This window comes from Centruroides sculpturatus, unplaced genomic scaffold, assembly GCF_000671375.1.
Source record: "Centruroides sculpturatus isolate CEXI.00-Female unplaced genomic scaffold, Cexi_2.0 scaffold659, whole genome shotgun sequence".
NCBI classification, from domain to species: Eukaryota; Metazoa; Arthropoda; class Arachnida; order Scorpiones; family Buthidae; genus Centruroides; species Centruroides sculpturatus.
In genome coordinates this window covers 445,008-463,494 of record NW_019384850.1, presented here as the reverse complement: position 1 = coordinate 463,494, position 18,487 = coordinate 445,008, and the positions used below count along the sequence as shown (strand labels likewise).

At 30.3% G+C, this 18,487-nt stretch overlaps 1 protein-coding gene across 1 annotated transcript; it reads left to right on the top strand.

Annotated features, from left to right (window-relative positions):
- Window positions 1–414: 414 nt before the first annotated feature.
- Window positions 415–17,117, top strand: LOC111630467 (autophagy protein 5-like; the record flags this gene model as incomplete). Its single annotated transcript, XM_023374566.1, has 3 exons — window positions 415–602; window positions 723–1,569; window positions 16,938–17,117. Coding segments are annotated over 3 exons (1,215 nt in total), but the record flags the coding sequence as incomplete, so codon positions are not given.
- Between the last annotated feature and the right edge of the window lie 1,370 nt (window positions 17,118–18,487).

The window sequence follows — 18,487 nt, the reverse complement described above, 5'->3', positions numbered from 1 at the left end:
GCAAGTTGTGGAAAACTGAACAATACTCTTTATTTGTTAGAGAAAACTAATCTGATTAAGATCAGGGTCCATACAGACCTGGAAAGTCAGGGAATAAGATTTTTAGCAGAAAAAGTCAGGGAATCTGCAAATACTGCAGAATCCAGATATCTATTACTGTTTTCAATGATAAAATATAAAATGCCAAAAAGTAACTATGACATGAAATTTGTTAATGATTATTTCTTTATTTTTGTTATAAATTAGGCTGAAAATAAGTTACACCAGCGGAATCATACATTTGTCTAAAATACATGTCTAGCAGCTGTGGAACGTAATTTAAACATTCTTAGTTAGAATATAATAATTGCATAAAAAATGTTGGAAATAACAAATTTTATAACTGTCTTACTGTTTTCATTATTTTTAATGCAGGTTGAAATTACAGTCGTAGGACCTTTGACTTATAATGAAACTAAAGTTTATCTTTTTCGATTGGTTGATGTATTTTCAAAATGGATGTGCTTTCACAAATTAAATAGTTTAGATCCCAAAGAAATTAGCAAAATACTACTGAAAGAGTTCTCAGTTTTGGGGTTTCCTGTTGGTATACGTTTAGTGGAGTTAGAAAATAGTGAAGAAATAATTAGTCTGTTTGAAAATGAAATAAAAGAATTTATTAAGAAAACAAAAGAAGTTAATAAAATATTTAACAATGATGACTTGACAAATGACTTGAATAGTGGTGAAGTGGATTTGCATCAAAATGAAATTGATCACAGTCCAAAGGTTAACAGTGAATGTTCAAATTTACCTAATTCTGAAGAATTAACAAACTGTCCAGTAGAAGTAAATGGTGATGGTAATAATAATAGTAACAGTAGTATTGGTGACAATAATGAAACTGGTGACACCAACAACAATGACAATGGTGATAATGACAACAATAGCAGCAGCAGCAACAACAACAACAATAGTAGCAACACCAATGAAGCAGATATTACACCTGTTGAAAAAACTGAAGAACAAAGTGACTTCAAACCTGATGAAATCAAAACTACAGAAATAGAAGTAGAAGAAGCTAATAAAGAATCTGTATCAGATTTAACTAATTCAATTCCAAATGGATCAGATTCAGTACTTCAAGAGAATACTTTAAATTCTACATTAGAAAATGAAATATTGCTTCAGAGAATTAATGAGAGTGATGACTTTCTTATTAACAAAATAAATGATTTTGAGATATTTCTTGATAACCAAAATGAAGATACTAAACCATTCATTTATATTTTTATTGGAGAGAAAAGTATTGTTGATAGTGAAACTGAAAATCTGTACAAAGACAAACTAGAGAAATTTATTAATCATTTTCCAGATTTATGGGTAGAATATTTACCCAATTTCATTCTAAATGTTCAAAGTTCTGCATCAAGTTCATTTCAAACACCAAGTCAAGTGATGTTTCATCGAGAACCTAATTTAATAGGACTTTTTGAAAGTTCATATTTGAATCATTCAATTCAGTTTCTTGGCAACAGTGTTGAAAATCAGCCTCCTGTAAAAAATGATGTTGCAAATGGATCTTGCAAGGTAAGTTTTTTTTTAATTATAACTGTTTATTTTACCTTTATACACACATACACACATGTACTGTACAGTACAGTATGTACATAAATCAGGGATGCACAACCTGCAGCCTGGGGGCCACATACAGCCCCTTTTCAATGTTTATGTGGCCCACAGAAGGTACAGGCCAAATCCCTTCTTTCATGTGTGTCTATGGATTACTCACTCCATTGTGATATGGGTCCTGTTACTTTAATGCAGTGAAACAAACCCTTCCTATGTTATGTCTATAGAGAACCTTTTCCACTTGATTGGATAAAATTATTACTTAAACTCCTTTTAAGCTCAGATTGGTACTTTCTGGCTTGAAAGACTTGGCTTTATCCAATAAAAGTAACCGAGAATCTGATGCCTGGGAAAATTGCTACCAAAACCATGCCCCCTTTGACTATACCAATCAGATTCTAGAATGTAAACAAATGCTAAAAAATTGCTATTTTCGCTTATTTTTATGTTATTTGATGCTATTTAGACAAATAAGCAAGTTTTTTAAAGCATAAAATTGAAAATTTTCCACCAAAATAAAAACTTCTTGATAACACCAGAAATGACATTCTAACATCACTTATTCTATTTGATTTTTCTAAAAATCGTTATAATACTATGTATTAGACCTAAAATATTTGATATCTAAACCAGAAAGTGTGTTAGCTAGAAATAGAGGAACTTCAACTGCTCCCATTTCTCACATCAGGGAAAGTCATAAAACAGTTGGGTGCTAATGACTTTGTGAAAGGGAAAACTTTCTATACTTAGAAAGTTCAAACTGTTTGGGAGAGGAAAAACTTATCTAGCTAATAGATAAAAAGAAAATGGATTCAATTTGATACAAATTTTTTTTGCCTAGTACGTAGCAAAGTGAGTTTCGTGAGAGAAATTTTACCACTAAATGTTTCAGATAAAACATTAATGGCTTTATTAAATAGTTAGTCAACATAAAAATTAGAAAAATTAGAGTTAAAAAACAGAAAATATAGCTACTTTAGTTTGTTTGTTTACAAGCAGACTTGGATGAAAGAGCTCCAGTGAGTAAACGTCTTTCCATAGACTAACAATAGAAAAAAATTTTTCACACCAAAATTTTTAATTATTACATTGGACCAAGAAAATTAATAGTTGAAGTAGAGTCATATGACTAAAAGGAAGTTGGTTGCACTAAAAAATTTTGGATTTAATAATAATTTCAAATTGCGTCAAGCCATAAACTTCCCATGATTGTCAACACTGGCTGCAGCTAAAGTAATTAGACTCCTTGTGACAACAAAGAGTGTTGTAAAATGGTCTGGCCCCTAGTCAGTAAACTTAATCCTAACCTGGCCCTTCTTCAGAAAAGGTTGTGCATCCCTGCATAAATGTACAGTATATACACACACATAATAGAATACATTTTAAATTTTACAAATAAAATTTTTTTTGTAAATTTACAAATACAAAACAAATTACAAATCTTTGATATGCAGTAAATAATATAAAATATTTTTAAGAGAGACATTATATTGAACTAATTTGTAGATTTGACACGTCTCTATCTAATGAAGTTGCATTTCTTATTATTGTTACTAGAACTATTTACTGCATGCAATACTTTCTTAACAGTCACTTAATCACATGAATGTTTTGTTTTTTGTCACACTTAAAATCATTGGTAAATGATGAAGAGTATTTAAAATTAATTTTAGAGTGACAGATATTTTTTGTGTTGTAAACAGATACTTTCAAATTTTATTTTGTATCTCTTTTATACTTGTTTTCTTCCTACTAGAAAATCATGTTTCCCAAAGAAAATATTTGTTACAATAAAAATAATTTAAAAATGCTAATTCAGTCCAGTGAGTGTATTAAAATGATGAGTTTAAAAATTAAGTTAAATATTATTGAAAAATGTAAAAAAAAAGAAAACACTGGCATGCTGTAGATTGTATAATGAAGATAGAATATGGTATGATAAAACATTATACCAAGACAAAAAGTGCGCACACAATAAATTAGAGCAATGTTGCAAGAGTTCATGAAGGTCCTAAATAGAATTTTGTGGAAAACATTTACTGATGAATGAGAATTCAATAAGATACCTGGTGAATTCTTACTGAAATACAAATGTCAATTGATTAACAGAACAAAAAAAAAGCTCATAGCAATAACTCTAATTTATACAAAAAATATTAGTTTGGTCACTAGAATAATTCTAGGAAGAATTTGAAAAGTTACAGTTCATTTCCTTTTTATACATTTAGTGTGATTGAAGTCCAAAAAATTGTTGGCTAATAGATATCTTCATGTTCAAGAAAATCACTTACTAACATATTTTAGAAAATTGATTAGCTGCCAGAATGTTATAAAACTGTAAATTATATGATCTTCAAGTTTAACAAGTAAAAACTAACAACTAATTAAAATTAATGAATAATAGCAAGTAAAAATTGAATTTTTACTTGTTAGTATTCAGTGTTCAATTATTTGCTCATAATCTGTTAAGGCTGGAGTCTATGTAATTTTGGATGAAAGTATTTTCTTAAATATAATGTTACACATTATATTATTATTTCACCACATAATGTTGTACTGATTTTACTGTAATTTACTAATTAATTTTTTATGTATAAATATATTTATTTCTATAAATAGAAATTGTGGATAAACATTGCTTTAAAGAAATCTTTTGTAAGATTTTAGACTATTGTCTACATTAGCAGAATATCTCTAGATATGAAATGGTGTGTCTCACATCAACTGAGTTCTTTGTAATGTTGTATTTCTCTGGTATTGTAGGCATAAGTTTGGGTTCTGTTCTTTCAGATAAACATGTGACAACTAACACTCTGTAGACTGAATCGGGGTTTCTTTTTGTCTTGTGGAAGTGGATAAGTGGATGGGATGCAAACTATCAGTTTATTTAGTTCTATTTCATAAAGTCTGTATATTGTTAATCTTGAAATACACACACACACACACACACACAATTTAATGAAGAAAGGCTAGAATGAATTGTGTTGTTGATATTTGTCTATGGCATGTCTTCTTTAAATGTTAGAAAATTAATCATGTTTCCTCTTAGTCATTGTGGTCTTGATAATTGGTATACAGTGAGACCCCGCTTAATGCGGGGGATATGTTCCTAGACAACAAAGTGCTAAGCGAAATAGCGTTAAATGCGGTTATTTTAACATAGAGTAAATAGGGATAGGGAACACGTGACCAAAAATAAACAAATTTTACTTTAATTTTAAGTTATTTTTATATTAATTTGTATAATAATATATGTTAAATAACACAAACATATGCACACAGAAATGTAAAGTTAATTTTTTTGTGATGAAAGTCCTGACTTTTCTTGTTCTTTTGCAATTTTCATTTGTCACTTTTTTCTTTCCTTAAGCAAATATCGGTAGCAGAAGATTGCATCCAAAACACCTTGTTTTGTTTTTGGCTCCTTTCAAAATCTGGATCATTCACTACAATTTGATGAATGATTTTGCTTATCTTACCAAACTTTTACTAAGGAAATCTGCAGAAAAATTTTTTGGGTTCTTCATTTTCAGAACCTCTATTTCCAGTTCCATGTGAATTCCATGTTCTGCAGTTTTTGAAGGTTGTCATTGGTAAGGCTCTCACCAGAAACCTGCGGTAACTCCTAAATAGCCTGCTCGTCTATCTCCTAGTCCTGCTATATCGATTAGGTTGTGTTTGGTCAACCTAATGATACAGTGATAGGCTCTTCTCATTGAGAATCCTTGGATACCTTTAGCCATAACTTCTTCCACACTTCATTTGTGCATTTATCAGTTAATTCTTGCCAAGCAAAGTTGATATTGCCTATGGCATCCATGATGATATATTTTTTTCCAAAATTGCACCAAACAAACATAGATTTAAAGAAGGTATATCTTTTTGCCACCTTTTGCTGGTTGGTTTGTGTTCGCAAATAATTGTATTATATACGAATCAATGAAATGCCGCAATAATTTAAATTGGCGTAAATTTTGAGCTTGTTTTTTTTAAAAAAAACAAGCTCAAAATTATTATTAATTGGTGAAATTAAAATTATTATTAATTGGTGATGTTCAAGGAATTTCTTGTACAAGGTCAATTAGAATTAAAATTTCAATTTAGACTTCAAGCAGACTGTGTTATATTGAATTAGCAAGAAAAAAGTGACTATTTACTCTATGTTAAAATAATAAGTGTAAGGCAGTACAGCAGTCAATTTTCCATATACCAATGTGACAAGTGTACGCTTCTCAACTCTAATGGAAATATGGATGAAAAGAAACATAATTTATCTCAGTATGATCTAGTTCCTTAGTTATGTTTACTATATTCTGGTTAATTCTAGAAATGAAGTATTTATACATGTCCTCTGTATTCTGTGTTATGAGATAATCTGCTACACAGATTATCTCATAACATAATTGGTGATGTTCAAGGAATTTCTTGTACAAGGTCAATTAGAATTAAAATTTCAATTTAGACTTCAAGCAGACTGTGTTATATTGAATTAGCAAGAAAAAAGTGACTATTTACTCTATGTTAAAATAATAAGTGTAAGGCAGTACAGCAGTCAATTTTCCATATACCAATGTGACAAGTGTACGCTTCTCAACTCTAATGGAAATATGGATGAAAAGAAACATAATTTATCTCAGTATGATCTAGTTCCTTAGTTATGTTTACTATATTCTGGTTAATTCTAGAAATGAAGTATTTATACATGTCCTCTGTATTCTGTGTTATGAGATAATCTGCTACACAGATTATCTCATAACATAATTGGTGATGTTCAAGGAATTTCTTGTACAAGGTCAATTAGAATTAAAATTTCAATTTAGACTTCAAGCAGACTGTGTTATATTGAATTAGCAAGAAAAAAGTGACTATTTACTCTATGTTAAAATAATAAGTGTAAGGCAGTACAGCAGTCAATTTTCCATATACCAATGTGACAAGTGTACGCTTCTCAACTCTAATGGAAATATGGATGAAAAGAAACATAATTTATCTCAGTATGATCTAGTTCCTTAGTTATGTTTACTATATTCTGGTTAATTCTAGAAATGAAGTATTTATACATGTCCTCTGTATTCTGTGTTATGAGATAATCTGCTACACAGATTATCTCATAACATAATTGGTGATGTTCAAGGAATTTCTTGTACAAGGTCAATTAGAATTAAAATTTCAATTTAGACTTCAAGCAGACTGTGTTATATTGAATTAGCAAGAAAAAAGTGACTATTTACTCTATGTTAAAATAATAAGTGTAAGGCAGTACAGCAGTCAATTTTCCATATACCAATGTGACAAGTGTACGCTTCTCAACTCTAATGGAAATATGGATGAAAAGAAACATAATTTATCTCAGTATGATCTAGTTCCTTAGTTATGTTTACTATATTCTGGTTAATTCTAGAAATGAAGTATTTATACATGTCCTCTGTATTCTGTGTTATGAGATAATCTGCTACACAGATTATCTCATAACATAATTGGTGATGTTCAAGGAATTTCTTGTACAAGGTCAATTAGAATTAAAATTTCAATTTAGACTTCAAGCAGACTGTGTTATATTGAATTAGCAAGAAAAAAGTGACTATTTACTCTATGTTAAAATAATAAGTGTAAGGCAGTACAGCAGTCAATTTTCCATATACCAATGTGACAAGTGTACGCTTCTCAACTCTAATGGAAATATGGATGAAAAGAAACATAATTTATCTCAGTATGATCTAGTTCCTTAGTTATGTTTACTATATTCTGGTTAATTCTAGAAATGAAGTATTTATACATGTCCTCTGTATTCTGTGTTATGAGATAATCTGCTACACAGATTATCTCATAACATAATTGGTGATGTTCAAGGAATTTCTTGTACAAGGTCAATTAGAATTAAAATTTCAATTTAGACTTCAAGCAGACTGTGTTATATTGAATTAGCAAGAAAAAAGTGACTATTTACTCTATGTTAAAATAATAAGTGTAAGGCAGTACAGCAGTCAATTTTCCATATACCAATGTGACAAGTGTACGCTTCTCAACTCTAATGGAAATATGGATGAAAAGAAACATAATTTATCTCAGTATGATCTAGTTCCTTAGTTATGTTTACTATATTCTGGTTAATTCTAGAAATGAAGTATTTATACATGTCCTCTGTATTCTGTGTTATGAGATAATCTGCTACACAGATTATCTCATAACATAATTGGTGATGTTCAAGGAATTTCTTGTACAAGGTCAATTAGAATTAAAATTTCAATTTAGACTTCAAGCAGACTGTGTTATATTGAATTAGCAAGAAAAAAGTGACTATTTACTCTATGTTAAAATAATAAGTGTAAGGCAGTACAGCAGTCAATTTTCCATATACCAATGTGACAAGTGTACGCTTCTCAACTCTAATGGAAATATGGATGAAAAGAAACATAATTTATCTCAGTATGATCTAGTTCCTTAGTTATGTTTACTATATTCTGGTTAATTCTAGAAATGAAGTATTTATACATGTCCTCTGTATTCTGTGTTATGAGATAATCTGCTACACAGATTATCTCATAACATAATTGGTGATGTTCAAGGAATTTCTTGTACAAGGTCAATTAGAATTAAAATTTCAATTTAGACTTCAAGCAGACTGTGTTATATTGAATTAGCAAGAAAAAAGTGACTATTTACTCTATGTTAAAATAATAAGTGTAAGGCAGTACAGCAGTCAATTTTCCATATACCAATGTGACAAGTGTACGCTTCTCAACTCTAATGGAAATATGGATGAAAAGAAACATAATTTATCTCAGTATGATCTAGTTCCTTAGTTATGTTTACTATATTCTGGTTAATTCTAGAAATGAAGTATTTATACATGTCCTCTGTATTCTGTGTTATGAGATAATCTGCTACACAGATTATCTCATAACATAATTGGTGATGTTCAAGGAATTTCTTGTACAAGGTCAATTAGAATTAAAATTTCAATTTAGACTTCAAGCAGACTGTGTTATATTGAATTAGCAAGAAAAAAGTGACTATTTACTCTATGTTAAAATAATAAGTGTAAGGCAGTACAGCAGTCAATTTTCCATATACCAATGTGACAAGTGTACGCTTCTCAACTCTAATGGAAATATGGATGAAAAGAAACATAATTTATCTCAGTATGATCTAGTTCCTTAGTTATGTTTACTATATTCTGGTTAATTCTAGAAATGAAGTATTTATACATGTCCTCTGTATTCTGTGTTATGAGATAATCTGCTACACAGATTATCTCATAACATAATTGGTGATGTTCAAGGAATTTCTTGTACAAGGTCAATTAGAATTAAAATTTCAATTTAGACTTCAAGCAGACTGTGTTATATTGAATTAGCAAGAAAAAAGTGACTATTTACTCTATGTTAAAATAATAAGTGTAAGGCAGTACAGCAGTCAATTTTCCATATACCAATGTGACAAGTGTACGCTTCTCAACTCTAATGGAAATATGGATGAAAAGAAACATAATTTATCTCAGTATGATCTAGTTCCTTAGTTATGTTTACTATATTCTGGTTAATTCTAGAAATGAAGTATTTATACATGTCCTCTGTATTCTGTGTTATGAGATAATCTGCTACACAGATTATCTCATAACATAATTGGTGATGTTCAAGGAATTTCTTGTACAAGGTCAATTAGAATTAAAATTTCAATTTAGACTTCAAGCAGACTGTGTTATATTGAATTAGCAAGAAAAAAGTGACTATTTACTCTATGTTAAAATAATAAGTGTAAGGCAGTACAGCAGTCAATTTTCCATATACCAATGTGACAAGTGTACGCTTCTCAACTCTAATGGAAATATGGATGAAAAGAAACATAATTTATCTCAGTATGATCTAGTTCCTTAGTTATGTTTACTATATTCTGGTTAATTCTAGAAATGAAGTATTTATACATGTCCTCTGTATTCTGTGTTATGAGATAATCTGCTACACAGATTATCTCATAACATAATTGGTGATGTTCAAGGAATTTCTTGTACAAGGTCAATTAGAATTAAAATTTCAATTTAGACTTCAAGCAGACTGTGTTATATTGAATTAGCAAGAAAAAAGTGACTATTTACTCTATGTTAAAATAATAAGTGTAAGGCAGTACAGCAGTCAATTTTCCATATACCAATGTGACAAGTGTACGCTTCTCAACTCTAATGGAAATATGGATGAAAAGAAACATAATTTATCTCAGTATGATCTAGTTCCTTAGTTATGTTTACTATATTCTGGTTAATTCTAGAAATGAAGTATTTATACATGTCCTCTGTATTCTGTGTTATGAGATAATCTGCTACACAGATTATCTCATAACATAATTGGTGATGTTCAAGGAATTTCTTGTACAAGGTCAATTAGAATTAAAATTTCAATTTAGACTTCAAGCAGACTGTGTTATATTGAATTAGCAAGAAAAAAGTGACTATTTACTCTATGTTAAAATAATAAGTGTAAGGCAGTACAGCAGTCAATTTTCCATATACCAATGTGACAAGTGTACGCTTCTCAACTCTAATGGAAATATGGATGAAAAGAAACATAATTTATCTCAGTATGATCTAGTTCCTTAGTTATGTTTACTATATTCTGGTTAATTCTAGAAATGAAGTATTTATACATGTCCTCTGTATTCTGTGTTATGAGATAATCTGCTACACAGATTATCTCATAACATAATTGGTGATGTTCAAGGAATTTCTTGTACAAGGTCAATTAGAATTAAAATTTCAATTTAGACTTCAAGCAGACTGTGTTATATTGAATTAGCAAGAAAAAAGTGACTATTTACTCTATGTTAAAATAATAAGTGTAAGGCAGTACAGCAGTCAATTTTCCATATACCAATGTGACAAGTGTACGCTTCTCAACTCTAATGGAAATATGGATGAAAAGAAACATAATTTATCTCAGTATGATCTAGTTCCTTAGTTATGTTTACTATATTCTGGTTAATTCTAGAAATGAAGTATTTATACATGTCCTCTGTATTCTGTGTTATGAGATAATCTGCTACACAGATTATCTCATAACATAATTGGTGATGTTCAAGGAATTTCTTGTACAAGGTCAATTAGAATTAAAATTTCAATTTAGACTTCAAGCAGACTGTGTTATATTGAATTAGCAAGAAAAAAGTGACTATTTACTCTATGTTAAAATAATAAGTGTAAGGCAGTACAGCAGTCAATTTTCCATATACCAATGTGACAAGTGTACGCTTCTCAACTCTAATGGAAATATGGATGAAAAGAAACATAATTTATCTCAGTATGATCTAGTTCCTTAGTTATGTTTACTATATTCTGGTTAATTCTAGAAATGAAGTATTTATACATGTCCTCTGTATTCTGTGTTATGAGATAATCTGCTACACAGATTATCTCATAACATAATTGGTGATGTTCAAGGAATTTCTTGTACAAGGTCAATTAGAATTAAAATTTCAATTTAGACTTCAAGCAGACTGTGTTATATTGAATTAGCAAGAAAAAAGTGACTATTTACTCTATGTTAAAATAATAAGTGTAAGGCAGTACAGCAGTCAATTTTCCATATACCAATGTGACAAGTGTACGCTTCTCAACTCTAATGGAAATATGGATGAAAAGAAACATAATTTATCTCAGTATGATCTAGTTCCTTAGTTATGTTTACTATATTCTGGTTAATTCTAGAAATGAAGTATTTATACATGTCCTCTGTATTCTGTGTTATGAGATAATCTGCTACACAGATTATCTCATAACATAATTGGTGATGTTCAAGGAATTTCTTGTACAAGGTCAATTAGAATTAAAATTTCAATTTAGACTTCAAGCAGACTGTGTTATATTGAATTAGCAAGAAAAAAGTGACTATTTACTCTATGTTAAAATAATAAGTGTAAGGCAGTACAGCAGTCAATTTTCCATATACCAATGTGACAAGTGTACGCTTCTCAACTCTAATGGAAATATGGATGAAAAGAAACATAATTTATCTCAGTATGATCTAGTTCCTTAGTTATGTTTACTATATTCTGGTTAATTCTAGAAATGAAGTATTTATACATGTCCTCTGTATTCTGTGTTATGAGATAATCTGCTACACAGATTATCTCATAACATAATTGGTGATGTTCAAGGAATTTCTTGTACAAGGTCAATTAGAATTAAAATTTCAATTTAGACTTCAAGCAGACTGTGTTATATTGAATTAGCAAGAAAAAAGTGACTATTTACTCTATGTTAAAATAATAAGTGTAAGGCAGTACAGCAGTCAATTTTCCATATACCAATGTGACAAGTGTACGCTTCTCAACTCTAATGGAAATATGGATGAAAAGAAACATAATTTATCTCAGTATGATCTAGTTCCTTAGTTATGTTTACTATATTCTGGTTAATTCTAGAAATGAAGTATTTATACATGTCCTCTGTATTCTGTGTTATGAGATAATCTGCTACACAGATTATCTCATAACATAATTGGTGATGTTCAAGGAATTTCTTGTACAAGGTCAATTAGAATTAAAATTTCAATTTAGACTTCAAGCAGACTGTGTTATATTGAATTAGCAAGAAAAAAGTGACTATTTACTCTATGTTAAAATAATAAGTGTAAGGCAGTACAGCAGTCAATTTTCCATATACCAATGTGACAAGTGTACGCTTCTCAACTCTAATGGAAATATGGATGAAAAGAAACATAATTTATCTCAGTATGATCTAGTTCCTTAGTTATGTTTACTATATTCTGGTTAATTCTAGAAATGAAGTATTTATACATGTCCTCTGTATTCTGTGTTATGAGATAATCTGCTACACAGATTATCTCATAACATAATTGGTGATGTTCAAGGAATTTCTTGTACAAGGTCAATTAGAATTAAAATTTCAATTTAGACTTCAAGCAGACTGTGTTATATTGAATTAGCAAGAAAAAAGTGACTATTTACTCTATGTTAAAATAATAAGTGTAAGGCAGTACAGCAGTCAATTTTCCATATACCAATGTGACAAGTGTACGCTTCTCAACTCTAATGGAAATATGGATGAAAAGAAACATAATTTATCTCAGTATGATCNAATACTGTTGGCTGTTTGTGTATTGATATTTTAAGTTTAGTTTCTAAGATGAAGAATTATATACATTTATATATATTAACTGCATCAAACTTTTAAACATTAAGCGCACACAACTTTCATATATTAAGTGCATTAAACATGCCTCAGGAATTTGTAATGCTGCTGGAATGCCCACTAGGGGGCGTCCCGGGCTACTAGTTATTGAATAATCTCTTGATATACAACATTTTGTGTTTTATTATCAAGGGCACAAATGAACAGAGATTTGCAGCTAATACCATTTGAGTATGCAACATAGAGTTGGCCATGTGAAAAGCAACTACATACATGTATGGGTTGTATTCATGCATCATTCTCTGCAAATTATTTACTAAAAGTTGGACTTTAAATTTGGAAGTTGAGCCTTTGTTTGACTGAACTGGGATTGATAGTCTGCAACAAAAAAATTTGAAGATAATTGGCATCTTCATCTTGTGCAGAAAGTAAAGAACCTATTAAATGATATATCTGTCCTTGAATAAAATTTCATGCCTACATTCAAAATTCAAGTATTTCAGTGGTACCAAAACTTGTCATTTGGAAGTCACTATTGTAAGCCCTAATGTTCTTTAAGAAATGTTTAGTATCAGGGTGAATCTCATTTAATAGTAATAGAAGAGGTTCAGGGGAGCAAGAACAATATCCAGTTTAACTTTGCCAGAAGAGCAGCAGCACATCCTGTGATTGATTCTTCTACTTCAGAACACTGCAGTTCCCACATACAATATTAGCTGATGATGAATAGGCTAAAAGAGGTTCAAATGAAGGTACTTCGGAGAATTTTGCACCAAGCAATCTAATTACTCCTTGTACGCTCAGAAGCACTCTCAGAGCGACTTGCCATTTTCTCTGAGAACTAAGCCTAGCCTGTCTCAAGGATGAGTTCTCTGAATATCTAGACAGTCTTACCTATTACTTTTCTTTGAAGATCAGCCAAAGTTTTGTCATTTCCAAGCAGGCATAATCTTTGCTCATACAAATAAATAAAACTCGCGTAAATACAGTTAGGCCTAATGAATCACAAACACAATACATAACAGTCTCCATATGTACAGTACAGGTAATGCAATTTAATATGATGACATCACTTCTTTTAATGCCTCAAAGATTTTGCTAATTAACTAATTAATTTTTAATGTCAGTTCTTCAAATATAATAGTAAACTTCAATAATATGCCTTTCTTATAGATAATCTCTTGACAAGAAGTACTGATTCATTGTTGCCATCTAATGAAGAGAGAGAGAAATAGACAGACAGAAATCCATTACAGTTTAATTAATTTAATTAGTGTAGATTTTGACATATGTATCTATAAACCTTCTCCTGAACCAATAGATTAAAAATAAGAAGTTTGGTTCAAATATGTTAAGGTATTTTCCAGTGATACGGCAACAAATATTTTGACCACTACAGTTTTATTTATATAGAAAATAACTGAACCGTTATTTTTTTCTTAATCATAAATAAGTATATTTTTGTTCCAATTTTAACAAGTTGCCACTTATTTTACATCTCTCTAAAAATAATATGAAGTTAATGAGAGTACAGTTTGAACATGCTTAGCAGAGAATGAGCTGAGCGTGTCCAAACTATATTTCACTGGTGACATGGCCCAGAACCTATAAGTTATATAGAAAACTAGCTTTAAAGATTGTAGGGTCAAATTGTAAGTTGGATTTAACTCGTTTCAATTTAACTTTGTACTTTAAATTTCCATCTTTGAAGAATTCTAATCGAATGTTCTATTTTTGGAACAGTTTCTAAAAACAGTTTTAAGAAACCCGACAATGGCCTATGGGAGTAGGCTAAAAATGTTAGTAATTAAAAAATTTCTCTCAACAAATGCATAGGTATGGTCGTAAATTTGTAAGTTAATGAGAATTACAAAAATAATTTGATTAGTTTTACTGACACACTAAACAAAATGATGCTAAACAAGGTCTGTTTAATATTGCAACCCAATATTAAATTGACACAATTGTGTCAGATTAACTGCTTTTGTAAAGATAATTGCAATTTTTTTCAGAATATACTGGAATACACTTGATGAATAAACTACTTCATAATAACTAATCAGTAACTGTTTATTGATTGTAAAGATTCTAATTAAGGTAATCTTTATAAAATGCTAAACTAAATATTCAAATTCCTTGTTACAAAAAATACAAAATACATAGATTTCTCTGAATGATTTTTACAATATTTTCAAATTGAAACTCAATTAATCTATAAATTCCCACTGTTGTTTGTCTATCCTTAATCTCAAAGGGTGTTAGATAGATGAATATTGAGACCAGATATGGAAAGGTTAGGGACAGGAGGCCCCAATTAACAATATTGTTATTTATACAGCTAATTGGGATTTAATTGAAATCAAATTCAATTAAAAAATTTTTCTCAGAATGGAGTTACATGAATGACCAGTACAACTCTGTTATCATCAGAAAAAGTATGATGTACAAGGGCAAGACACTACTAATTTGAGATGGAGAGCATATATTTTAAATTAAATTAATTAAAAATATGATTAAGAATTGCAGCCCGACATTGTGACCAGAGCTGTGGAGTCGGAATCGGGAGGAATTTTGTTTAAATAAAAAAAACTAAATTAAATTTAAAATGCCAGAGTCTGAGTCGACACATTTTTTCCAACTCTGACTCTGGCATTTTAAATTTAATTTAGTTTTTTTTATTTAAATGAAAGAGAATTTATTTTATATTTATTAATTTTTTTAAATGTTTTTATATCTTGTTATAATTCATTTATTTTAAATATAAAATGCAGCAATTTAATTTATTAAATATGTAGTTTTCTTTGTAGTATTTGTGTTTAGTAGTTAAATTATTTTGACCCACTTGAATTTGAGTATTTTTGAAACATTCCTTTATTATCTCTGCTCTAAATAAGTACTCTATTTTTCTGAATGAGCCAGACTAATTGATCAGAGTATATATTTTTCTTTTTCGAACAAGGGGCTGAAGTAGCCAGATCGCATACTTTTTTAGTTGGACTAACTTTTCTGGAAGGGTGAAATTGAAGTGGAAATGCTGTAGAATAAAGATATGTAAATGTAGAATTTTATCATTCCCCTATCTCTTATTAAATATTTGTTAAAATCTTAATATTTATTTGTATAAAAATAATTAATGTAAGTTAAACATTAAAAATACTAACTATAAAATATTTGGGTAAACTCCCCAGGCTCCTTTCAGAGTTCAGAGTAGGGTACCTCTGCCCCCATAAAATGACTTGGTATTTAATTTTGCCGGAGTCTGAGTTGACCTACTAAAATTATCAGGAGTTGGAGTCAAGTGATTTTTACTGACTCCACAGTCCTGATTGTGACGATGTCACAATAACTTTTGCTCATTACTAATCTATATTTATTCAACCTAAATTGAGCCATTACAACCTTAAATAGTAATTTAAATTAGACAGTAAGTATCTTTGCAAATACAAGTAAAACACAGACAACCAAATAAGAATTTTCTCTTTGATGTGGGTTCCTGTACATGGTGAAGGGATGAGATGGTTTAGTATTAGTGTGTTGTTCCTCAACTACTAGAATCCTGTTTCCAATGTGAAATGTGTAGTTGTATCAAATAGACATGAGGATGAAAATACAATACAATTAAGACATTAATTGAATTGTTTTAATTACATACTAAGAAATGATAACACAATGCACAAGAGAAAAAAAGGATTTGGATGCCAATCCTAGGGTGTTTGTCCAGCTCTGTCCAAGAAAACGAAAGAAAATCTGACAAGTGGACTCTCACAATAAAATAAAAATATTCCCACATCTTACAAATTTTGTTAAATGTGTGCAACTGTATATTACAAAAATTTTCTTACAACTAATTTATAACTATAGAGATGAAATGGAAATTTAAAATACACAAAGGAAAGGGGAAAAGAGGAGTACCAGTACTGGGTTAATTCATTTTTTACGGAGATGATTACTTTTGATGATTCTCAGTGAAATTTTCTTGTTTGCCCTTTTGGGGAAGTTAACACGTTCACCGCGTTGTGAGGCACATGTGACTCATATGGACATGTCTAGTTAGGGCTACAGACATAATTGCTTGTTTTTCCATAGGGCGGTGCATATTTTTTGATAACATAATTCCACAAACATCATACTTGATATATCAATATTATTTTATTAGGTGCAATAAAATATATTAATTTAATAGTACAAGTCATGGGTGACTCATAACGTCCAGCAGCTGCCTAAACATTTATCTACTGACGCCATGAACATGTTAATGTATACCTTTATTGGAATCAAAGAAGACTGTCTTCATCAACGATTTACTGAAGCCTCGGGATTTTTGTTGCACAAAGCCTTCAAGAAATTAAGTCCCATGCTATAGTCAGAACCAACCTCTCCCCTCCACTGTCTCCTCCAGTCTGAATCTTCTTTTTGGTCCGAAAACTGCTATCTCTCCTCTTTAGGCCCTTAGGCATTTTTGTGACAGTTCAGAACATCAATCATCAACCAAATGAAGTAGAAATGAGGACAAGAGAAGATTCCAGAAATGGGAAAAGACAAGAATCAAAGACAGAAGCTACAAACTAGAATATTCTAACTTAAAGTTATGGCATATAGCCACACCAACACACTGCTTTGACCCTTGCTTCATATAAACGGGAGGCTCAAATCGGGCTCCATTTGAGTCAATCGGTTGATCATTGAGTCATTCTTGACTTTGGCCTGGAGTCAATCGATTGATGCAGACATGTCCCTGGTTGACAGCTTTGTCACATCAGATAATATGTTCTTCTTGACTGCATTAGGAGGGTATAGCTCCTGGGAAACCCTGGTTTGACAGCATCTCCTCATTGAGCCTCATGGTAGCTGAGGTCACTAGGAGCTGAATAATTATTTTTTAATCATGGATTCCATAAACACAAAACATCCAGACATATCGACAACAAATGAAAAGATTTCCAGTCAGCCAGTCTACTTAGTAGTACATGCAACTGGAGAGAAATCTCTGTTTAAAGCTTCTCCTTCCCTGTAACTTTGAAATAAATACAACACCATACCATAACATAACATGATCTCTAACAAATAGTAAGTAAAGTGTTGTAAACTTGCCAACATAACGATCACAAAACACCTAGTTCAGTATAATTTGTGAAACCATGGTCAAGTGTTTTAACACTTAAACTGCACCACCAATTAGATGATGATTTGTAGTTTTATTTCCAATTTTTTAAACGTGATTTAAATACCTGTAATGCTTGCCTTGTTTGGCCATATTCTTTTGTTCTTGAGAAGAGTCTACTGTACAATGACAAATTGTATGTGTTTGTGTATTGAAAAATTTCTTTTTTAAAATCAATTTTTCAAAAAAATATTTTCTCAAAAAATTGATGAAACTTCATGGGTTAATTCTACAGAAATAACCACTGATTTTTTGCCTGGACCTCATTTAATCAGAGAGAATAGCTTATATAAATATATCCAAATTACAACAATAGTTATTTGGATATATTTATATAAGCTGTTGTCTCTGATTAAATGCGGTCCAGGCAAAAAAAAAACGGTGGTTATTTCTGTAGAATTAACCCGTGAAGTTTCATCATCAATTTTTTGAGGAAATATTTTTTTGAAAAATTGATTTTAAAAGGAATATAAAGAAAACTGCACCATATATATATATAACTTATAGCTGAAATTTCTATTTTACGTATTTTTTTTCTGTTAAATTATACAGGATGTCCCACATAAAATAGG